The sequence below is a fragment of the Geospiza fortis genome, unplaced genomic scaffold (genome assembly GCF_000277835.1).
Source record: "Geospiza fortis unplaced genomic scaffold, GeoFor_1.0 scaffold244, whole genome shotgun sequence".
NCBI classification, from domain to species: Eukaryota; Metazoa; Chordata; class Aves; order Passeriformes; family Thraupidae; genus Geospiza; species Geospiza fortis.
The window spans coordinates 3,442,968-3,466,918 of NW_005054370.1; the positions used below are offsets into that span (position 1 = coordinate 3,442,968).

General features: G+C 40.9%; 1 protein-coding gene across 1 annotated transcript in view; it reads left to right on the forward strand.

The window, feature by feature from the left end:
• Positions 1–23,951, forward strand: part of ABCC3 (ATP binding cassette subfamily C member 3) — a 36,626-nt gene that overhangs the window by 4,842 nt on the left and 7,833 nt on the right. Inside the window, exons 5-22 of the mRNA XM_031059932.1 lie at positions 1,278–1,403; positions 2,212–2,273; positions 3,389–3,520; positions 7,581–7,799; positions 10,091–10,268; positions 11,023–11,184; positions 12,150–12,242; positions 13,547–13,750; positions 14,955–15,101; positions 15,492–15,579; positions 16,338–16,404; positions 17,545–17,671; positions 17,981–18,157; positions 19,001–19,168; positions 19,893–20,076; positions 20,981–21,086; positions 21,769–21,922; positions 23,310–23,517. Coding sequence (XP_030915792.1) covers positions 1,278–1,403; positions 2,212–2,273; positions 3,389–3,520; positions 7,581–7,799; positions 10,091–10,268; positions 11,023–11,184; positions 12,150–12,242; positions 13,547–13,750; positions 14,955–15,101; positions 15,492–15,579; positions 16,338–16,404; positions 17,545–17,671; positions 17,981–18,157; positions 19,001–19,168; positions 19,893–20,076; positions 20,981–21,086; positions 21,769–21,922; positions 23,310–23,517 — 2,602 coding nt within the window. The remainder of the gene's footprint in view (positions 1–1,277; positions 1,404–2,211; positions 2,274–3,388; positions 3,521–7,580; positions 7,800–10,090; positions 10,269–11,022; positions 11,185–12,149; positions 12,243–13,546; positions 13,751–14,954; positions 15,102–15,491; positions 15,580–16,337; positions 16,405–17,544; positions 17,672–17,980; positions 18,158–19,000; positions 19,169–19,892; positions 20,077–20,980; positions 21,087–21,768; positions 21,923–23,309; positions 23,518–23,951) is intronic.

Consider the following 23,951-nt stretch of genomic DNA (forward strand, 5'->3'; position numbering starts at 1 on the left):
TTCCCTTTTGCAGCCTTTTGCTTAAATGGAGATGGGTAGTAATCAGAGAGGACACATTTTAATATGTTAAGTTCCTTTTTTACTTAGGCAGCTTGGCCACATTAGACAGCTTCATGGGCTTCCTCGTGTCAGTGCCTGATGTGCTGAGTGACAGCATTTTGACTCCACTGGGGCTGGAAACAGAGAGAAAGTTGGAGGGAAAGAAATCTGGGCTGTTAAGATTCCTGTTTGAAAACATAGCGGGTTCTCCCAAAGTAAGCAACTTGTTGAGTTTTTCACAGAAACATATTTCACTAAGCAGGGCAAGGCAGGTTGCTTCAGTGATTAAATCATCAAGGCCTGGGAGTGTTGAATCTGTTTGGTAATTTCTTGTTTTTATTCTTGCTTCTTTGTAGTATTAGCAGCATTATCCTGTTAGCAAGGATTTTCTTGTAGCAGGCTGTTGTAAATATTCCATCAGAGACTGAATTAAACCTTAACTGAGAGCCTGGGTAGAACTTTGTCAGATAATAGCTGCAATCTGGTGCGACCGTTTCAAACACCACTTAGAGGCAGCTTTATGAAGTGAAAATATTGGACTATCAATGTTGACTCCATAATCATCTTGAAATTGTGGGTGCAGAGCCTTAGAACAAGTCTGGGTAACATTTCTCCTACTCTGACTGCCCAGAACCAAATATTCCTTCTTTTGCACTTAGGTTTAAACATTTTAAGTGAACAATGGGACTGTTTAGAATGGCATTAGGGCATGAAAGAGCTGTATAAAGGACATACCCTCACAGCCGGAAGTTTTAGGTAAACTGCAGACTCATAATTAAGAAATTTCTCTAGAGCAGATGGAACTCTTATTATGCAATGCAGTGGTTTTTCTGCAGCTTCTTCTGAAAGTATTTGGCACTCACTGCTTTGTCAGTGACAAGATATTAAAATAAAAGGATGTTCTCTGATCTGAGTTGACAATTCCTATGCTTAAGACATGATCATGCGAGAACCCCCAGAGGTAATTTAAAAGGATATTACATAGACCTGATTCCAGAGGGTGTCTGCATGCAGTGAAGATGTATAAGCACTTTGAACTTGACATGATTTAATGAAAAGCTTGGAGATAAGCATGTTCTTAGGCACTTGTCAGAGTACAAGCATACTTTTTTTACAGTATTCAACTGTAAAGGAAGAAAAGAATTGCCAAAAGAAGCAGTGAAAAAGTGGGGAGAGAAAGTATGGGGAACTAGGAAGTGCAATAAAACAATCATTTACAGTGTTTCTTTTTCCTCTAGGGCCATGTAAATGAAAGGTTCAGGTTTACCACATTTTACATCTATTTTGCTTTGATAATCATTGAGTTGATACTTTCATGTTTTAAAGAGAAGCCTCCATTTTTTTCTCCTGTTAATATAGATGCTGTAAGTATTTTTTCACTTTGCATTATTTGGATTTTACAGACTATATGGTGTTTTGAGAATTCCACTGAGAGTACTTGTCATTGAAAGCAGCTTTGGATTGTTATAGAGATGGCAGTATTTAGTGGCCCTCTTAAAAAACACTGGGTATGAAGAGTAGTATTGGGGTTTGGAGTCTTTTTCCATTATCTGTGTCATCAGAAATGGCTTGAAGCTGTGTAGTGAAAGCAGTTCTCCTGCTTGCTGCTTCACAGCAGTGTAAATTATATTTATGAGCACTGAAGTGTAATAATAATTATTTCAAGAGGGTTTTTTGAGGATATGGTGCACTACTTGCTTAACATTCATCTCAAATTAGCAAAAGTCTATGAGGTTTGTCTTAATAAATGAGTTCTATATGTGTTGAGAATAGATATGGAAAAACATTAATAACAAAAGATAGTTAGTGTCCCAGGTTAAATTTCTTCTCCAATTCAAAAATAATCCCTATAATTGGATTTATGTTTGAACCAAGCTGAGAGAGAAGTTGAGCTCATGTCCTAAAATGAACATCTCTGAAACTGTAGAATGACATTTCACTTTATAGGTGTGATTTAAAGGCAGTGTAGGAAGCAATTTTTAGTTATAAAAGGAGTTCAGTGTGGGAAATGGGAAATGAAAGAAATCAATTTTATGTCTCATTAGGACATAGGTACGTACATGTAATATACCACATAATATGCCAAAAATTATCAAAATAGACTGTTGTCATGTTAAAAGTAAATGTCTTGCTTTATTTTTTTTCATTTTTTCCCCCATAAATTCATTATAGAATCCGTGTCCAGAGTTAAATTCAGGCTTCCTGTCACGATTGACATTTTGGTGGTTTACCAGGTGAGTTTTTTCTTCAACCTGTTGGACAGCTTGTGATCTGTATTGCAGTGAGCAGTACAGAGATTTTCCTTCTGTGAGTAGTTGATGTTGGATGCTCTTTTATCCACAGTAGTGTCAGCACTTTGAGCGTTTGCCTTTTTAGAAACGCAGAGCCTAAACTTTTTCTCTGCAAGGTATGGCAGCAACAGTATCATGACAAATAGGATGTGCAGCCTGGCTGTGCTCAACGCATGCTGGAATATAACCTAAACCAAGATGTAGCTCTCTGCTCCACAAGATAAATTGTGGCAGCCTTTCACCCAGCTGAGGGTACATTTTTTTTCTGTTGAGGTTCATGGGTGAATGCTTTTTTGTAAGGACATTTCTGTGCAAAAGAGAAGGTAAACTGGGTTATGTATATAAATTATTGCTGCCAACTGAGGTCACAGTATCAAAGATGCAAATTTGAGATTGGGCCTGCTACTCCATGATAAAGAAGTGGAACAGCTGTCAAAGGTCGTGTTAAGGCCCTATTTTTCCACAGCGGTTGAGATCTTCATTCTTCCACCCATGTAATTTTATTGTCCTGGTAACAGCCCTGTAAAGTTCTTTTTAGTGAGAGGATGAGAATGTTCAGCTTCCCCAGTGAGATTCCTGGCAAATAGGATGTTTGTATCCCTTGACAAAATTCCCTTTACAGCTGAGGAACTGCAGTTTTCAGAAAAATCTGATTTTCCTTTTACTCCAGTGAGCTCCACTTTCGCATTTTGTTCACCTCTGACAGTTATTCCAGATCAACTTTATTATTTTCACTTCTAAAGCTTCACTGTTTCCATTTAACAGCACAATTTCATCCAAATGCTTCTGTTAGTTGTTTTTTCTTCTGCAGTAGTGGGGTTTTTTTCTGAAGTAGTGTTTTCAATAAAATACATGTAATTAGAAATACATCATGTCCTTTCCTTAATTACAAACATCAATAAAAGGAACAAAGGGTGATAATTATTCTCCAATCTCCCTTTCTGTGGAGTGTCTTCTTGCTTTTGTTACCTTAATAGTCCTAGAGTTACCGGCAATGCTTTAAAACTGAAAATTCAGTTTTCCGAACTTAATTGCACTGTTTTTCTCCATATGTGCAGCATGGCAATTCATGGGTACAAAAGGCCTCTGGAAGAGAAAGATTTGTGGTCGCTGAACGAAGATGACACTTCAAAAACTATCGTGCAACAACTGAGTAAAGAGTGGGACAGAGAAAAAGCAGAGTGCAAACAGTAAGTAGATGAACAAGTCTGCAAAGTTGAGAGATTGGTCTGAATCCTTCCAACACTCATAAGTTGCTCATCCATGAAAATGAGCCAACTAAAAATGCACCCGCCACTTCAGCCTTTCTATTCTTCAGTCATTAATAGTTTACCTTTCTTTTTTTAATATGTCTAGGCACAGGCAAACAGGAGCCCTGTGGGGCTTGTGTGCCACCAACACACTTTTTAGGTGCTTAAAATCTCCAGGGGCAGGTGGTGCAACTTCCCATGTGGAGAAGGGCTGAAGATGTGTGAGAAGAAGCTGTTGAGTTGGTTGGGTTGTAGAAAATGAACAATTTCTCACCACTGAGCTGGTAGTTGTCTAACTGCATAACTGCATCCCTCCCAGGAGTGTTGGAGCACAGCTTCTGGGCACATAAACCAAAGAGAATTTCTCATCATCTTCATCATGATTTTTTTGGCCAGGCAGTATTTTTAGCCTTAAGGCTCTCAGCAGTGAGCAAGTCTTCACTTCCCAGGAGTAAAGATAAGAAACTCAGAACACGTGAAAGGCAGGAGGGGAAGAGACATCTCACTTTATTGCTGAGATCCTACTGCTGTTGCCTAGAAAACTAGCAGCAAAATTGTTCTAGGTATCTGACGGAAATGGGATAAGGGTCAGAACTTGCATATAGTTATACCCCTGCTTGAGAGGATTTCCTTCTCATTGCATGTTCTGTCCTAATCCAGTATTTAAAAATTATCTATTGTGCAACTCTATTTTCTTCTCTCACTGTTTGGTGTCCAAAATGTTTCCGAGCAAATAGATATGATAATAGTGTGTTTCAAATGAAAAATGTCAATGAGAAGGGGGGCTGTGCTTCCATTTGCTTTCATTGTGGAGATTTCTTCGTCATGTGGAAGCTTTCTTCTGTTCTCTTTTGTGCACGTCCTTGCCAAATTGTAAAGATGCTATTATTTGATGATATTAGGAGAGAATTGTCATTTTCTTGGCAAGGCTAAATATGATGTGGAGAGTTCCATTTTGCAGCTAAAATTTGAAATATTTCCAACAGTTCACCAGCAGCTGTTCACTAATGCTCTGTGTGGATGTGTTATAGTTCTACTTCAGGGTTTATTTTCAGGGTTTTTTTTCATTGTCTTAATGTGTCTATTTTTATGGTGTCGAATAATGTTCATGGTCTGGGTTCTGGTCTTTTTGCACAGACATAAATCTTACTCCCTCAGGCTGTTTTATGGTAAGAGCACAGCCATCGTGCAGGAGTGCATGGGGTCCAGGAAAACTTTTACTAGGAAAACAGAAACCATGCCTGGAGTTTTCTCATGGGATTCATTGCATTTTGGAAACTGTTCATATAAACTGGGGCCAATTGGCAGTGAATTTAGCTCTAAATTATGAGTCATATTTAGCTCAGGTAAAATTTTGTGGCAACTGTATTAATGATTCTAAGATGGGGAAAAGAGCAAAAACAAAGAAAATTACTGTACTCCAAATTGCTGTGCTCCATGGAACTCTGAAAGCTCTACTTATTCTTCAGTTATAAGTAGATACTCTCTATTACTTCCTGTCAAATAACATTAGTGGTAGTTGCTTGAGAGACATTGTAAATACTTTTTTTTCTTTCAACTCTCATTAAATCTGCTCTGAGCAAGCTTTTATGACATTAAAAAAGCTGTGTCAATTTGTACACATGTTGAAAGTGTGATGAAAAGTATTTGTAGTGTACATAGTAGTAATTTATTTCTAAAAACTTAATCAGTTGCAGCTCTGACATAGCTAACGCTTTAAACTTTTCTGGTAATGATTATCACATTTCTGTTGTTCCCAAACATTTTTTGTATCGCTGCTATCTTCTGAGTTACTGTTAAATAATTGCTAAGGATTCATTTGTTTCTTGTGAATTACAGGAGAAACCAGCATGGATTTAAAATGTTACTATAGATAATAAAGCACATAAAGAGTATTTTTCCTTTCTTTTGCTCTCTTTGCTTACATGGCTGAAGTTTCTACTTGCTCACTTTACTGATAAGTGCAGTTTCTTCTGAGAAAGTTAGAGCTATGCTGGATGGAGAAGAGAGAGCTGGAATGCATTTTCCCTCATTTTTAGTTAGCTTCTGATTTTAGAGACTATCCTTATGAAGACATATTGAAGATGCAGGGCCGTATCAGCACCAAAACATATGTGTGTTTTCCCATAAGATAAATCAGTACCTATTATCTGCCCTGCTATAAATAATGGCAACCAGACACATGCTCTTTGCTTTGATTAAAAGCTAGGTGTGAACAGTCCCACACACTGCTGAAAACCTGACCTCACCTAACTACAGGTAGTAAACACTAAAAGTGCATTTTCTCCCTTTGGGACTCTTAGCTGCAAGAGAACCATTGCTTTGCTATTAGCTCAGTGTAATAAACATTTTTAATAGCACAAAGTCAGGGGCAAGTAGTCTTGTTTCTTCAAATTTTTCAATGAGTTTAACAGTCTGGTTGCCAGAAAAACAAGGCTTTTCTCATAAACTCTCCGGGTTTGATCTGGAAGACAAAGACAACACTGTTTGTTCTTGTCTGGGGGGAAAAGAATAAATTGACTGGTTTAGGTTCTCCCCCTGCCCTCTAGCTTTATTGCAAAGATGTTGGGATTTGCAAATGGCTTTTTCTGAAAGGATGTGGACAAGTTTATACACGTGGACTGTTAGCCTCAGTGATCACAGTGAATGCTCACAGGCTGTTGGAATTACTGCACTCTGCAGCTAGCCAGCTCCAAAAAATCTGCACAGTCTTTTATAAAAAAATCATAAATTCAACCTCACTTGGTAGTACTTACAAGTTATTTTTCAAATGCCTTGTGGTAAATATTCACTGTTTCTAGGATGTGTTTTCCATCTGTTTTTTCTTGTAGAGTTTATGTGCCCCAGATTAATTTCATTCTCCCTGTTCCACCTGGACTTAACTTTCCTGTCTGACATTCAGGAAATTTTTCACTAGTCCCATAACCCCCAGGAAACAACATCAATTTGATATTTTCTGGTAGAAGAGTTGCCAGGCTGATGTTTGAGAGCAATTCATGGAGGAAATAATTTCCCAGAGCGTACCCTTTTTTGATGGGCAACAGAAGTCAGGCACCTAAACCCCAAAGGGGCTTCTACAAAACCTGCCTGGAGCCCTCAAGAGAAGTTTGGGCATGTTGGGCCCATTTTTCATCAGTCAGTCTAAAAGAATGCTCGTTGAAGAATCACTTTTGTTAGCTTATTTGGCAGTGGGAGAGCGGCAAAAAGTACAAAAGGAATCCTAGAATCCTGGAATCATTAAGGTTGGAAAAAACCTCTATGATTATTGTGTCCAGTGGTTAACAAAATGGTTGCAGATAAACAGGGTTTAAATGCCTCAATTGTCAACTGAGTAAAATTAAGGTACCTAAACCCAAGGTTTCTCTCCTGGAAGAATCTGAACAGCTGTAGTCCAGATCTTGGGGATGGCCCAGTTTTGAAGGTGCTGTGGTTTCTACTCAATTTCAAGTTTCCAGAAATGCAAAACTTTCTATTTTGAGAGCACCGTGCCTGCTGCAATGGCTATCGCCCCAGGGGGATTCATTCTGCTTCTCTGGAAGCAGCTGTGTGATCGATAAGGGTACAGGTTTAGCACAACTACTGATTGAACAAGAACACAGGCTCAGAAGGAGTAGGTGAGGGTGCCTTGTGTGGGATGTCCATAGCACTTCTTTGAGGATTCCTATGCAAGAAATTGGAGATCCAAAGTCAATTCTGTCCTCTAAGAAAGTCCAGCCTTCCTCTCCTCCTCTGGGCCTCATTCTCATCTCATGGTGGTTGATTTTGTGGCCTATGGATTGCACCCCCTAAGTACTGCAGAAAAAAAAGGAAATAAAACAAGACTCAATTGCACAAGAGGAGCTGATCCTGAGCACACCTTGATGGTGTTGGAAGTCTTGCCGTTGGTCAGTAGCAGAGCAGAGGAGGGTGCAGAATTTGGGGTGTTCCCACAGTGCTGTTCACACAGGACAGTGCCATTCTCATTGTCAGTTGTCTCCTGTAATTTGTTTTGTTTCCCTAGGAAGGAGGATGTGTCGTACATGAGGAAGTCAACCCATGTACAGAATCATGCTGGTGGAAGCCCAGAGGAAGCAGAAGTCTTGATCAGAGACAAAAAGCACAATAGGAAACCTTCCTTTCTCAAGGCTTTGTTGAGGACCTTTGGGCCATACTTCTTAATTGGCTCCTTCTTCAAGTTGATACAAGACCTACTCTCTTTCGTCAACCCTCAGCTATTAAGGTTGGTTTACTCTGTGAGTAGTTTCTATGTGTGATCCCTGTGGTTGCTTGGCTTTGGCACAGGGCTATTGTTTTTGAAATAAAGAGTTAGTTTCCCTCACAGTGCCACATGTGTATGCTTCCTCACCTTCCCCCTGCAATGCCGGGAGACATGAGTTCTCTGTTGCGGACTCAGTTGTAAATTGGACAAGCTTCACTGAAATGCTCCATTTGTAAATCTCCCATTGCCATGGGCAGCTTTGACTTACAAATTACATGTTGCTCTGTGATTCAGTCCAAAGCAATTTCTCCCCATTTCTAAAGGATTAGCTGTGAAATCAAAGTGAAGCATTGCTGGCTGGATCCAGTGGTCTCTGAATATCTGATATCCTCATATGAGGATGGTGGTTGCAGTTGTGGTGTTACTTGATGTGCAGATGTTGTCTGATGCTCCAATATGTGGTGCTCTGGCCAGACTGCTGTCATCTGGGAAAGGTTTTGGGTCGTTTAGATGAGTTCATGTGCTCTTAGTTGTGTTCAGCAATGAGAATGTGAGAGGCACAGTTGCAATGGATTTCCATGTGAAAGAAAATTATAGTTCTATTAAAAAAAAAACCAAACAGAGGAAGAGGTTATGAGAGAAGTGGTCTGTTCTCAAATTCTCTTTGTATGAGTAACACCTCTACCTTCCATCTCCAGGGGGACCAGTTGCTCAGCCTGATCCATAAAGGAATTTGCACAATCCCTGCATTTTTTTCTTTATTAGTATTTTTCTTAAAGTGAGGAATTCAGCAGAAAATCATTAGCTAGGAAGAAAGCAGTAGTGGAATTACCAGCATTTCTACCTAACAATTATTAATAGAAAAGCACAAAGTTCTATTAATGCATGAGGGAGGAATGGAACTTGGGTGGAGGTCACAGGTGGATGTAGAGAAAGGGAGAAGAGAAGGCTCTGCTCTTATTTGAGTATCTCAAAAATAACCTGTGTTCTGAGATCATGTTGTTCTGTGCATGGTTTGTGATATACCCAGAAATTTGCTAAAAAGAGGGTCTGACCAAGTATGGTGACATTTAATAGCTGACAGTCTGTCTTCTCCCAGAGCCCCTGCTGAAGATGAGGCTGCTGGCTGCCTCCTGAGAACATATTAAGTGTAACCTATTCTGGGAATTTCTCAAATTTGCATGAATTCCTGAATACGTTTCAGTGATATCTCAAGGCATATTATGGTGAATTCCTTCTCAAGTCTAAATTCCTGCAGTCTGGGAAAATGCCCTTCTGATAGTAAGGGAAGATGAAAAAGCCATGGCTGTCTGGCAGACTGCATGTAAGATAGTTTTATGTTTCTAAAAAGATTGGTGAATCCCTGGGACTACCCAGAAGAGGTTTTCCCTGAAGCTGTTCCCTTTTGCAGAATGAATGAATGGAGCAGTGCAGAAATAAGATTTCTCTGGACTGAAAAAAGAAAGATGTAGCAACCTCATGCTTCTACAAGCTTTGGTTGCCTGATTTGTAGTTTCCAGGTCCGTTTTTCTCTTGCTGATTGTTTGAACCATGGAGCAAAATCTCTTTTTCTCCTATATTTTGACAGTTCGGTATTCTGATCAGCAGACTGAAATCACAAACGTGATTTTTGAGAGCACTGGACATTGCCATGTGTCACTCTGCTTGTTTGCTGTGTGTCAGTGTGCAGCTCCGGCAATGAGAGAAGCTGGGAGGAGTAAAAAAGGACTTACCAATAAAAGCTGCTATAGCCATCTTAATGGTACCATTTTACAAAAAAAAGTAGGAGTGAAGGACTCTTTATGCATCCATCCAGGAGGATGTCTTTTAATTTAGCACTTTTTTTTTTTGTGGGAAAACACCCCAGGCAGAAACACTCAGGCTGCTTGAAGAAGATTTGGGTAAGAAGCTGGTTTTGCCTGCCCTGCTGCACTGCCTTATTCTGTCCTATCATTCACCTCTTGCCCTGGGGGCCTCCCTAACAGAGCTCAGACAGTGCACTGTGTGTTTAAACCCTGAATCTCAGGGGAAACCAAGAGTTTCTCTTCATAGTTCATTTTCAGGCTCATTTACAAATGGACTTTGTCACTGGCAGAGCTGCAGGTTTTGCTGTTGGATCTTTGCAATGTTGTTTGACTGAAATCATAACTCAGCCTATGTCCTGGAGAGCTGTTTGCTTTTTGTGGTTAGGGAGAGGATGTGGCAGGATGCTGTAGTTGGGAGAAGCTGTGTTATGTCCCATTAAATTTGATGCATGGTTTTTAAATTTTTGTTTCTTTTTCCTTTTCCTTCCCTACTCTGCTGACAAACAGTGTATTAATCGGCTTCATTAAGAACAAAGATGCCCCAGCCTGGTGGGGATTTTTGATTGCAGCTCTGATGTTTATCTGTGCTGTGCTGCAGACACTCGTCCTTCACCAGCACTTCCAGTACTGCATTGTTACTGGGATGAGGCTAAGGACTGGGATCACTGGGGTGATCTACCGAAAGGTAAGGCTGGAAGCATTTTCTGGGCTAGAATACCAGCTAGGCAAGTGTGCTTAGTTCTCACATATTTAGGGAAGGCTAGGCATGTTGGAGAGGAGTAGCCTCCTGGAATATAAAAGACTGGGGGTTTGGTGAGTTTTTAGGAGTACCTCTTTAATACTTTACAGAATTTTCCAGTGAGCAGTAGTGTAATATGGATGTTATGGTAGGTTACTAGACATACCAATACTGGTTCACTTTAAACGCAGGAAGAAGAGAGGCTTAGATTAGATGTAAGGAAGAAATTCTTCCATGTGAGGGTGGGGGGGATCTGGCACAGGGTGCCCAGAGGAGCTATGGCTACCTCATTCCTGTAAGTGTCTAAGGCCAGGTTGGATGAGGCTTGGAGCAACCTGGGATAGTGGAAATTGTCCCTGCCCATTGAAGAGGGGTTGGAACTTTAAATTTCCTTTCCACCCAAACTATTCCACAGTTTGGAAGAGGGATCTAGGAGAAGAACATGTTTATGCTATGAGTTGATCAGACCCAATGAGGTTTTCTTCAGATTGCTATGCACTGCTTGAGCTGGAGATGCTCATAAGCCAAACCATTTCATGGGCTCTTGTTCCTTGGAGATCAGGAATGGATATAGGTGAATTATTTTATTCTTTTTGGAGAAGCACATTATTCTTGGATAGTGTCATTTTGCTAATAATTGAGGATTTGTTCTCCGTGTGTATCAGGATTGTGAATGCATTGACACTCTCTCCCTTGTCAGTCCTTAGTGATCACAAACTCAGCAAAGCGCTCATCTACTGTTGGAGAAATTGTCAACCTAATGTCAGTGGATGCCCAACGTTTCATGGACCTGATGACTTTCCTGAACATGTTGTGGTCTGCACCACTCCAGATATTTCTTGCTTTGTATTTCCTCTGGCAGGTACAGATATTGTCACAATTCATCTAAATAATAATGTGCAGGCTTTTTCTTTTTCCTTTTTTTTTTTTTTGGTCACTTTGACCTGCCACTGTGTTTTTTACCAATTTAAAGTGTTCTGTCCTGTAGTAAAAGGGTGCTGTACAGCCTCGCTGAATGTCTTAATTTTGTTCCGCTGATAGGCCAGATGGGCATTTGAAACAGAATGTTTCCTTTGTCTTTCCCCTGTCCTTACTTGAGTTTGATGGGCTCAGTCTTGGACTCTTGTTCGCAGTAGTTGATACAAATGAGAGCTTGAGGGTAGTGGTTTAGAGACCAAACCAAACAAAAACCTGGACGTAGGAAATATCATGTGTAGAGATATATCCTGCTACGTAAAGAAGTTCTGTGCAAGTCAATGTGAGACAAATCTCACCTGGAAAAAACATAATTTTTCATTTGCTAAATTGTGACATTGTTTCAGGTTTATTCCAGGTTCAGTTTGAGCACTGGCTTTCAGACTTGTTTCTGTGCAATTAATGCCTTTTACTGCGTAAAACAGTAGCGCAAACTTAACCATATTGATTTCAACTCAAAAGCCATTAAATTGCAGCAGCTCTGAGTTACTGCTCTGCTGGAAGCTGAGCTCTGGTCACTAGCAGTTTGTATGCTTGTAGTCACGCTGAGGTACTGGGTTAATTCCATAATTCCAGTTCCCTTGGTCAAAGAAAAGTTCCTATCACAGATACAATAACAACAATAATAATAGTTATTATTGTTATTTTTATTGTTATTATTATCATTATTATTCAAAGTGGTCCCTTATTTTTCTGTCTCTTCTTCACAGTTGCTCTGTAGAATCACAACACTTCACTGAGATAAGTTCAACTTGTCAACATTGATTTCTGTTTCTATCACTTATTGTTGTTTTAGTGCTGACTGTAGGGAACACTTGGGTACAACAACTTACTCTTTCTTTTTAAATCAAGACTTTAGGGCCTTCTGTTCTGGCTGGAGTTGCTGTGATGGTCTTACTTATCCCATTTAACTCTGCAATAGCAATAAAAACCAGAGCATTCCAGGTAAGGTAGCAGCAGAGAAGGTAATGTTACATGAGTTGGCTGATATGCTATGAGAAATGAAGACATCTGGGGTTGTTAATAAGGTGCCATTTGCAACAATTTGCTTATGAGTAAGAATGTACTGATATATTAATAACTGTATCATCTTAGATAATTTTTCCATAGTGAATTGAATGCAATTTAAGGGAAAAAAATCTTCTGTCACTGAGCCAGTGGCTTCTTCATACCTCTGGAGCAAGCAGCTTTTGGGATTAGCAAGAGGTTTCTTTGTCTCCATATCCCTTCACCCGGTATCTTTCTCTAGGAGTATCTAGAGAAACGCAAATAAATCCTGTTCTTTAAGCTGCAAATGAATGTTTTCAGAGGTGGCAGCTAAAACCTGACAGTTTGAGTTTTATGCTAAGAACCAGTGTTGATGTTCACTGCTACTTAGCTGGGCCAAATTTCATTATTATCTTAAGGGAAAATGATCCTTTATTCCTTTCTTTGTAGTCTAGTTCTCTCTAGTCATGGAAAGCTGAAAAAATACCAATATAACAGTGCCCTCTGGCTTTGTGCTAGAAAAAAATCTAATAATTGGCTTCTGCTATGCAGCCTATCTGACTGTTTGGAAGATTAAAAAAGAAATTAAAAGTCAATCTGTTGGTGTAAAAAAAGGTAAGAGTTGGATATAAATTAGGACTTTTAAGCACAGCCTTAGTAACAGAGTGATATTATTATATGCCTTAAAAAGACATACAGGTATCTCTTGGATGCTGACATGTTAGTAGTAACATTCCTTTTCTCCCTTGCCCATTGTAAGATGCATTACTTGCTGTGCATATGTGTGTGAATTTTGTCTATAAATTTGAGCAGGGATGTTTTTATTTTAATAACTGAATGAAAGACTGTATTTTAATACATAGGAAAAAAACCCCCTAGAAGTAGCCACAATTTTCAAGGGATAAGAAATAAAATGTGCAAACAAGGAAGAAAAAATCTGAAGGAATCAAAGGAAATGATAGGGTAGTATTTTTGCGAAGCGGTTGAATCTTTCTTTAGGATGGTTTAAAAATGTAGGTCTTAAGAGTTAAAATGAGTGGAAGGCTTTTGTACTCTGCTTTCCAGGCATTTCCTTTGATTTCTTATGTCTCTGGAGGTAGACTAACTTGCACAATAAGCTCATAACAGTCTGGCTTTCTGTAATTACCTTTTGCATCCTCTTCAGAAATAGCCTGAGGGCCGCGACAGCTGTGAGACATATGTTGAAAACTCTCCTGTAGTCCTGACTGTGACTCTGTCTCCTGTGTTTACCAATAACCCAGGTGGAACAAATGCGATACAAAGACTCCCGCATTAAATTAATGAACGAGATCCTGGGTGGCATCAAGGTGCTGAAGCTCTATGCTTGGGAACCATCCTTTTCAGAAAAGGTCCTGGAGATACGGAAGAATGAGCTGAAAGTTTTGAAAAAATCTGCCTATCTCAACTCTTTGTCCACCTTTGCCTGGATCAGTGCACCCTTCCTGGTAAATTGGATTTTCATGGCTCTCTAAACTGTACAAGTATACCCTTGAAGGGTAAGCCTGAGCCTTTCTGCTTGCTAATGTACATAGAAATAAAATGTAAAGTTTTTGAAGAAATCATTCGCGTGCTTTGATACAGAGTTCTCTGTTCTCGAAAGCCCTTTTGTTAATCAGTATTAAAGTATTTTGTGATAAAGCCTGCCAGTGAAAGCTGGGAATAGCTGTCACAGGAGAATTTCCAACCACTTCAAAGTATTTCCCATAACAAATTAAAACTAGAATTTGAAACCTCAGAGAGATCCGTGAATAGCAAAATAGCAAAAGAAACTTTAATTGAGTCAGTCAGGACAACATCTGTCTTTAGCTCTCATTTCTACCTTCATGTTGCAGTGCTCTGCTTGTTTTAGTGAGAGAGGGAGTTGTTAAATTATTCTACAGCTCAAAAAAGATTTAATGTGAAAACTGAAGCCCAAATGATGTTACCAACTCTGAAATGCATTTTCCTCAATTTTGTCTTTTCCTCTATTTTCTACTTCAGTGGACTGTGATCCCTTTTGCAGAAATGGCTTTGGTGAATAAAACCATTCAGATAAGTCCATGGTCAAAACTACTCCCCACCAATTTTTCTTGAGATCTATGACCCAGTCCTGCAGGAATGATCTGATCAGCCTGGAGATTCTGCCCCTTTCATAGTTCCTTAAAGTCATTGCGCTTCCTTCAGTGCACATTCCTGTTCCTGCTCATTCTGAGTTTGCTGCACAGGATGATCCTTCCACAGTGGATGGTCCCTGTTATACAGCAAGCCAGCAAATAACTTGGATTTCACTTCCTTTTCTACTGATTAGTGAATCTCGTTTGCTTAGCCTGCAGTTTACAATGGGAAAATTTGCTTGGGTGGAGCTGGAAGAAACCACAACCCGATAGAAGCTTTTCCTTTTTATTTATCCGAGTCCTCTTCAAACTCTTAGTTCAACTGAATGTAGCCACTAGAAACCTGACAGGTCTTTTATTTTGTGTGCACTTTTTCTGTACCTACTTGTCCATAGAACTTGACATTTTTAAAGCATGTTGAAAAGGTCAGAAACAAGGAATTCTCCCAGTTTTGTGGTTGGTACTTTTATTTCCAAGATGCCTATCAGGATTGAGTACTTTTAAAATGTGAGAATATACCAGGCATCTTGCAGTAAACTCCTTTTCTGGCTTTCAGGTAGCGCTGACAACATTTGCTGTGTATGTCTCTGTGGATGAGAAGAACATCCTGGATGCCGAAAAGGCTTTTGTCTCTCTGTCCTTGTTCAATATCTTGAAGTTTCCCCTCAATATGCTTCCACAAGTCATTAGCAACATTGCACAGGTAAGGAGGGTCTGGAGCACAGGTTGTTCTGAAAAATTTGAACTGAAAGAACATATCCTTGATTTCTGGAATGCAGAGATCCCTTGCATCTGCCTGTTTTAGCTGCTTTTCCTTTTAATATCCTTTCCTGCTCTCCTGCATTGGAAAGCCTGACATCTTCTGTGTGAGCCTGTGTGAATTTTGCTTTGCTCAGATAAACTCAGCTTGGTGTGAGAAATTTCACAAAAGCTTGAATCTCAGCATAAGACTCATTGCAGGGGAAGAATGACTCACTGTTCAGGAAGCCCATGGGGGGAAGCTCAAGGCACTGTGCATGCTTTCTTTTTCAGTAGTAAGAGCGTTAAGTCCTCATTAAAAGAATGATGAAATAATGCCACATTCTTTTCCTAGACAAGCGTTTCCCTAAAGAGAATTCAGCATTTCCTGAGTCATGATGAACTTAATCCAAATTGCGTGGAAAAAAAAGTGATAGCACCAGGTAAAGATGTTGCTATTTTTCTTAACTATGCAAATGCAGCAGACTTATCTCTCTTGGACTGGTTGAGCTAGGAAAAAAGCCAAAAAGAAAATAACAATGTTAATCTTGAGTTTAAAAAAAGGGAAGAAGCTGCTACTCTGAAAGTGTTTGGTGTTCAGGCTGTGTGGAAATCAGAAAAGTTTCTGGCCATATTTCTGAGCTGGTTGGGCCTGAGTTTGCATCTGCAATGTACCGGATGCTAACAGCACTGAATATGGAATGCATCTGCTGACTGTGGACAGCAAGACTTGTTCAAACCTTTCACACTGCACAAATGCTCAAGAGCAAGTTGAGCATTGCTCACAGTTGAGCAAGCCAGGTGTGGCAAGCAATAAATTGCAGAGTGTCAAAGTTAATCTGATAAATCAAAGTAAACAGCATGCAGTGATCTCCTACTGATTTGAAAAGAGTTTCTGAAGTAAAGTTGTGGTGATGCTGAACAGCAGATGTTGGGAGCAGACCCACCAGGGCAGGGTGAAGCAGGGCATCTTTTCAGCTCCCTAGGTCTGTCAGGTCACAGTCTATAGCTGAAGCAACAGTCAGTTATTTTCACTCTGAAGAAGCCCATGCTTCCCATGTGCATGAGCCTGTGCTTCCCATGCCAGCAGAAAAGGGAAGTGCAGTGTGTGTAAATAAAGATCCCTCTGTCAGTCTGTTCTCAGTTGTGCTGTTGTGAGTAACACATTTCCTGCCTCTCTTGTTGTGTTTTTGCCACACAGGCAATGCCATCAGTGTAAGAAATGCGACGTTCAGCTGGGGAAAGGAGCTTAAGCCAACGCTGAAAGAGTAAGATTTCTTTGTGCAGTTGCAGTACAATATCTGCCTGGTCTCTGACTCTTGGGAGGCCTGTTTGAAAGGTGTCTGGTAAAAACTATGCATCATATGTCAGCATCTCTTCGCCTTTAAAACATGGAGCGCGTGCCTCATGGTCTTTAAGCTTTATAGAGCAGGGCTTTAATGCTTTAACTTCACAGGAACCAGCATAAAATAGTTACCTATTGAAAGACAGGCTCCATAAATTCCTTAAATAGGCATTTTTTAACTGAAGCATTGTGTAAAATTAGATTGATCTGATGGATTTTGAGGGCAGTTAGAATGTCTGTGTTGGGATCTTGGTGTCCCAGCAGTGGCCTGTTACTTGAAGAGGCTTGTGGCAGATTCATCTCTGTGGCAGTGGAAAGGCCATCTTTAGACTGTGGGGATGAATGTTTTGCACATTTGCCTCCTTGAATGAACAGAAACAAAATTTGCCTGGAAGCATAAATACCTTCTGTTATCCATCAGGATATATGTAAATAGAAGTTTGGCTGGATTTCACTAGTGAAAAGCGCTTTGGCCACAAAGAGACTGTGTCTCTTTGTCAGTCATTTTTGTATCAGTTCACCTTCAGGGCCTAAAGTAGTACCTTTAAGAACACAGTGGGGAAAACAGTAAAGGATTTTAATTGGAGAGGTCCTGTTTTTCTTGTGTCATTTTGAATCCTATTTACCAGCACAGGAAATACAGTTCTGAAGTGGTTTGAACATTTTTAGATGGGACATATTCACTCACTACTTTTATACATTTGCTTTTGGTTTTAAAATCAAACCCCAAAATACTTCTGGAAGATTGTCTCTTTTCAAAATGCTTATTAACTTAATTTGACTCGCTGATGGATTGATACAGCACAGCAAAGAGTCTTGGAAGGCTTGTTAACAATCCTACTGCTTTAGCAACCAGCAAGATATATTATGCTGGGTTTTCATTTGCTCATCAAGTTCTGGTTACAGCTGATTGTATGCAAGAAAGGGGGGAGAAAACCAGTGACCAAACTTTGCTTATTATATCCAGTCAGGCTGTGACTGTGTATTTCAGCCCTGGTTTAAAGACCGCTGATGTCTTTAGTAAACTAATGTTCAATTAATTTCAAGCTTATTTCCTCCACAGTATAAATATGTTGATCCCCAGTGGTTCTTTGGTTGCCATTGTTGGCCATGTTGGCTGTGGGAAGTCTTCTCTGGTGTCTGCTCTCCTGGGTGAGATGGAAAAGCTGGAAGGAGAAGTGGCTGTGAAGGTTGGTGGTTTTTTATGAAACCATTTAATGATGGTAGGGAAATGTGCTGCTTATGCCTGCCCTTGCCTAGAATGCACCTCTGGCTCCAGAGGGAATTCTAGTTGCTCCTCTGGCAGCTTGTCTGCATGTTTGAGTTTTGCCCAGTTTTATATGAAGTTAGTTTCCTGATTTGATCAATGATACGTGAGCAGTTAGCACACATATACATATAATGTGAATGTATAGGAACCATATACATGCTGAAGATCTTACTCAGAGTATGAATTCGTGCTTGTTATGAGTCAGAGATTTTCGTTCTCCTTTTTCTAGGGTTCTGTTGCTTATGTGCCTCAACAAGCCTGGATCCAGAATGCCACGCTGAAAGATAACATTTTGTTTGGCCAAGCTCCTAATGAGGAAAAATACCAAGATGCCCTGGAGGCCTGTGCTTTAAAAACTGATCTAGAAGTGCTGCCAGGAGGAGATCAAACTGAGATAGGAGAGAAGGTAATTTTTTTTAGGTAGATTCTTTTTATTTCAAGTCAGACCTGCCTGGTGATTCCTGCTCTAGCTAAGGAGAGAACACTGTAAAGTCAGCACTTTGTTTGATTTGATCTTCACAATGGCATCCCTGCTACAATCAACACCAAAACATGCAGGGCAGTTGTCCGGAAAGCGCTTGACTTGAACGTTTTCTTAATTTCAGGCTTGTGTGTGTATTGTGGTGCAGAATTACACATCCAGCCCTGGAAGACCAGAGTGCCCTCTATTTGTTATGAATTGTAAAGGTGCATCTGTCCAGAATCGCTGAAGGCCTTCCTTTTCCTGTAGGGATTGAAAGGGAGGGAACAGATGGTTTTGCTTCAAGTGAAAAGAAGTATAATCATCCCTTAACACATTTTAATGAGAAACACTTACATCTGTGTTTACCAACAAAGATATTATTTTTTCGTAGGCTACTGAGTCTGAGCTAGATTACATGAAATGGTGTGGAGATGGGGATTTGGGTATGAAAGGAAATATGTGGAAGATGTTCCAGGTGCCACAGCCCTGCTTTGAAATTTGCATTTTACATCCTGGTTGACAGTTTTGCTTTTTATAGTTTTGTGTTTTAACAGCTCCCTTTAGGAGCTTATTAAAAAGAGACTTACTGCATCTCCAGTTTGCTGGGTGAATGGAAAGTTTGGCAATTAGCAGGCAGATCTAGAGGCATTCTGTGCCTGTCTCTGGGTGGGTTGTTTTCTTCAGTGTTTCATGTTTCAGTTTAGCACCCAAGTGCTGGGCTGGGTGAGAACCATGAGAAGTCAGAGCTTTTGTGTGGCAGATTTGTTCTCTTCTGTCTCCCTCCAGGGCATCAACCTGTCAGGGGGGCAGCGGCAGCGTGTGAGCCTGGCCCGTGCCGTGTACAGCAGCTCAGATATTTTCCTGCTGGATGATCCCCTGTCTGCCGTGGACTCGCACGTGGCCAAGCACATCTTCGACAAAGTCATTGGCCCGGATGGGGTCCTGAAGAGAAAGGTAAACTGGGCTTTAGATCCTCTTAAAAACACACACAAATTCAGGAACACGGAAGCTGTTTCACCACCCAGGCCTGAGTGACAGCTCCTTCCTGAAATTCTGTGTGTAGCTGGCAACGCATGTACCTTTTCTCACAGCCCGGGCTGTGGCGAAACGCTGCTCACACATGTCCAGGAACACTGTGGTCTGGTCAGAATGTGTACAGGCAGAAACCTGCCCTGTCTTTTAAAATCCTTTCTCTATGAGATCTCCAAAAAACAAGGCATGTGCTGGAACGTGCACAGGCTGGTAGTGTTAATTGTTGTTTCTTGGGGGCAGCGCAGCCAGGAAGCTGCACCAAATGTGGATGTTACAGACGATTTTGGCAACAACAATCCAAACTGCAGTGGTTTTGCTGCACCGTCCACTCCTGCTGCCATCTTCTCAGATCATCTTGAAGCTCAAAAGGGAGGGGCTGCAAAGAAAATCATCATAAGGGAAGGAGGGAATGATAATTCAGTGTATTTAGTTTCCTCTCTGTTTTTGTCAGCAGTAGGAGCAAAGTGACTTCATGTACATCATGTCAAGTTAATTTGCCTAATGTGGACAGTGTTATTTCACTGTGCATTTCACCTTGACACAATAATTCATTCCCTGTCCCAAAAATGTATTTGGCTTGCTGAGTACTGTCAGTCCCCACAGTGCAAATGAAGGATATGTGTTTTTTTTCCTTTTCCCTATCCAGACCCGAATCCTGGTAACCCACAGCATTAGCTTCCTACCTCAGGTAGACCATATATTTGTCCTGGTAGATGGCAAAATCTCTGAAATGGGATCTTACCAAGAGCTTCTGAAACAAAACAAGGCCTTTGCAGAATTCCTCCGGAATTATGCACTGGATGAAGACATTGAAGAGGATGAACCAACAAGTACAGTATTAGTTTTTCTTAAAACATGTCTTCTTCTGTCAACAAGATTACAGATATTTTCTCTGTTAAGTGTCCCCTGGTTCTTCATGGCATTTGCCTTTCTGCAGTACCGTGAAAATTATTGTCTGTGGCCAGGTCTATACAACTGAGAAATCTTTTCACTAATTTCTTTCAAAATTTTGTGTGGTTTGTCCTAGAAGAAAGCAATTTTGTCTTAGAAATTATTTTAAACTTGGGAATTTATTTTGCAATTAGAAAGGTCAAGCTCAGGAAGAAGACACAATAGCCAAGAATAAACTGGGCTTGGTATGAAAGGGGCTACCCAGAGTCTGGTGTGTTTTTTCTTTATATGTGATTGTGGTATTTTTCATGTAGCAAAGTCCAAATGAAATTTTAATCTTGGGTTGCTTTTCAGCTTGGTTTGATTCTGACAAAATGATGCAAGATAAAAGCATTCTGGTGGATGTTTCCCCTGTGTGATAGTGTTCCCATGCCTCTGCGCTGCTGCTTTCAGCCTGGCAGGGGAGCATGTGTGGCACCTTCCAGCCACAGCAGAGGCTTGCAGGACTCCTGATGTGACTCCCCCAGCCCAGGCTCATGCCTACAATGTGCCAAATTAGTGAATTTAGCTAGAACCAACTCTTAACACAGGCAATAGCCTGGCATTCTGATTGGTTAAAGGGATGTGATATAAGTGCATTTGGCAGCCAACCTACATCACAAGATCTTCGCAATTTCATTAGAAGCGATGCACAGAAGGGATATACACAAACCTAGGGGGGAGCTTATGCATTATGATTTTCCTGGGGGGGCGTGGGTTTGTTTTCATGGCTCTTCCTTTTTATAGCCACCTTTCTCTGTGCTTTCCTATGACAGAAAATTGAGGTGTGATCTTGTCTTGCAGTGCTGGAGGAGGAAGAAGTGCTGCTGGCTGAAGACACCCTGAGCATCCACACAGACCTGGCTGATAATGAGCCCGTGACAAACGAGGTCCGCAAACAGTTTCTTAGGTAAACATGAGGTCCTTGCTATTCTAGTCTGTGTCTGGGGTAAAAAACATCTTTCAGATGTCAGTCACATTCTGCTTCTCCATCTGGGCTTCAGTTTCCTCAATTTCATCTCATAAATAAATTGGTTTAGCATCCTTTTAAAAATAAATGTGAACACTCAAGGTCAAACATCTATTCCTTCTGTATTCTTTTCAGTCTGGACTGAACTAATTTCTAAAAGCAGCTCTCTGGTTCTCAGATAACACCACTGTGTGTATTTACCCACACAATGGTGAACTGCTGCCAGATGTGTGAAAAATAAACTCCTTGCATTGCACCTGTCCGTTGGGAGCCTTGGAAATCTTTGAAGGTTTTTATAATCATACCCATAGGTGCTGTCCAGCTACTGCTGATAGGAAAACAGAGAAGCTCAGGGTTTAGTTTGAAATGTCTGCCTTGTCATGAAGGCCCTAAAGGCCTTTCCTAAAGAGCTCAGGCTCTGCCACAGCCTTTCTTAGATCCTGTATTTCTGGCATCCCTGAACATGCAGAGAGGTGGAAGAAGCATCCACAGCTATGAATGAGGCTGGCATGGCAACTTAGTGGAAGAGCTGGGAATAAATCCAATTCACTACATCCCAGCCTTGCCTTAGCACTGCCACAATATGCCCTTTTTCTCCTAATGACTCTTTTGTTTTAACTAGGCAACTTAGTGTAGTGTCTTCTGAGGGAGGAGAATGTCCCAACAAAATGTCAACGAAACGAAGAGTCTGTGAGAAGAAGCCAGCAGAGCCTCCTCTTCCAAGAAAAAGTGCTAACGAGAAACTTATTCAGGCCGAAACCACTGAAACAGGCACGGTATGGTTTGATTCCCCCCTCCCCTTTTCTGCCTTTTTTTTTCTGTTTGAAAAAAATCCCCTTTATTTTAACATTAGATCCAGTTCTGTTAAATATATGTATAAATCACAACTGCAGGCTTTAGGCATTAATCTGGTGACCACTGATCATTCAGATTAGGGATTTTGGCAGAGATTCTGGCACCTAGATAGACCTATATACTTAAGAGAACAAAAAAAAAGGAAAAAATAATCTCTTCCAGTTCCCTCCACAGTCACCCAATACTGCAGAGCCCTGCATTCCATCAGCCCTGCCTTTGTCTCGCAGGGCTTTCAGCACTGTTGGTTTTTAAACTGTTTGGCTGCTGCTGAGTCCAGCTGCAGCACTGGGTTACAAGAACCAGCTGCCTCTGGGTGCGAGTGAGGCTGTTCTGCCTAAATACCTGCCAACCGAAGTACAGAGCACTTTGTGCTTGTAGGTACAAAGGGGCTGTATTCCTCCTGAGTAGGGCCAGGGAGAGAAATGGGAGCAAGAAAAAAGAGAAGATGGGAACACAAAAGTCAAAGAAAGGAACAGAAAGGAGCAGCAGATGGAAGAGGAGCAGGGAGGTTTGATAAAGAAAAAGCCCCTTTCCTCCACTTCAGAAGGCTCAGTGTGTCCTGTTTAGTCTGATGTACATGGTCCATGGCACAGACCTGCTTTTTCTGTGGATTATTTTAGCCTTCAAAGTCACTAATCAACAGCACTTGCTCTTTTAATTATTCCTCCTTATGCTTTTTTCTAAGCACTGAACTTTGTCCTGAGTCTCTGTCTCTTTTTGCTTCTCTGCCTTTTTGCACTACCTTAGAGACAGCACCTTTACTTCTTGCTGTTTATGTTCATGTTGGATTGCATTAGCATTTGGTACCTCATTTAAGTTGCTGTGAAGACGCAGAGTGGAGGCATGTTCAACACTTTTCCTTAAATAGGCCATTTAAAGTTGTCTTGAGTACGATACTCCTGACAAGTTGCTTCTACTTCCTGAAAATCTTGGCTCCTATTCTTATTACCCATCTTTTGCTGCTATTTGATCTGGCTTCTTTCTTTCCTTTTTTTTTTCCCCTCTGTCATAGTCTTAAAAGCTAAAACCCCACAAAAGTAATGAAATACCAGTCCTCAACATGGAGAAGAGTATTTCAGAGAGGTTTCTGACTTGTTTTAAAAGCCATCATCCTGACATGGAGCTCAGGCAGATGGACCTTCCTCTGTGGTGTTTAGGAGTTCAGGCAATTTTGAGTTGGGGTGGTGTCAGAGTGTGTTAAAGTTTTGTCAGCAGTTCCTCTCACAAAGAATGTTTCTATCTCATAATTCTCTTTAAACTCCTTCTTGTGTGGGTTGTGCAAATCAGCCTTAGTGTGTGATTTTGCAGGTAAAGCTAGCAGTGTTCTGGCAGTACATGAAGGCTATCAGCCCTGTCATTTCTTTGGTGATCTGTTTCCTGTATTGCTGTCAAAATGCTGCTGCCATCGGGGCCAACGTGTGGCTCAGTGACTGGACCAATGAACCGGTAGTAAATGGGACTCAACAGAACACAGCCATGAGAATTGGGGTCTACGCTGCCCTGGGCCTCTTGCAAGGTGAGGGCAGGTAAAATCATCATACCCCAATGTTTTAGAATGAGTTATTAGGTCAGAAAGCTGTGGCACCAGTTGCCAGTGGTCCAAAATTATGGTAAGTTTAGATTACATATTAGGAAGAAATTATTTGTTGTGCTGGAGGTGAGGCCTGGGCACAGGATTCCCAGAGAAGCTGTGGCTGCCCCATCCCAAGGCCAGGTTGGATGGATCTCTGAGCAGCCTGGGATAGTGGTGGTGGGCTTCGAACTGGGTGATCTTATAGGCCTTTTCCAACCCAAACTATTCTGTGATTCTGTGATTCTATGAAAATTGCCCCAAGCTCCTCTCCTAAGCAAGAGAGCTCGTGTAACCTGGAGCTACACTGTCTGAGCTCAGCCCAACATTTTTTATTTTGTTGTGAAGCCCTTGAGGGGGCTGAACAGGTGACATGGAAG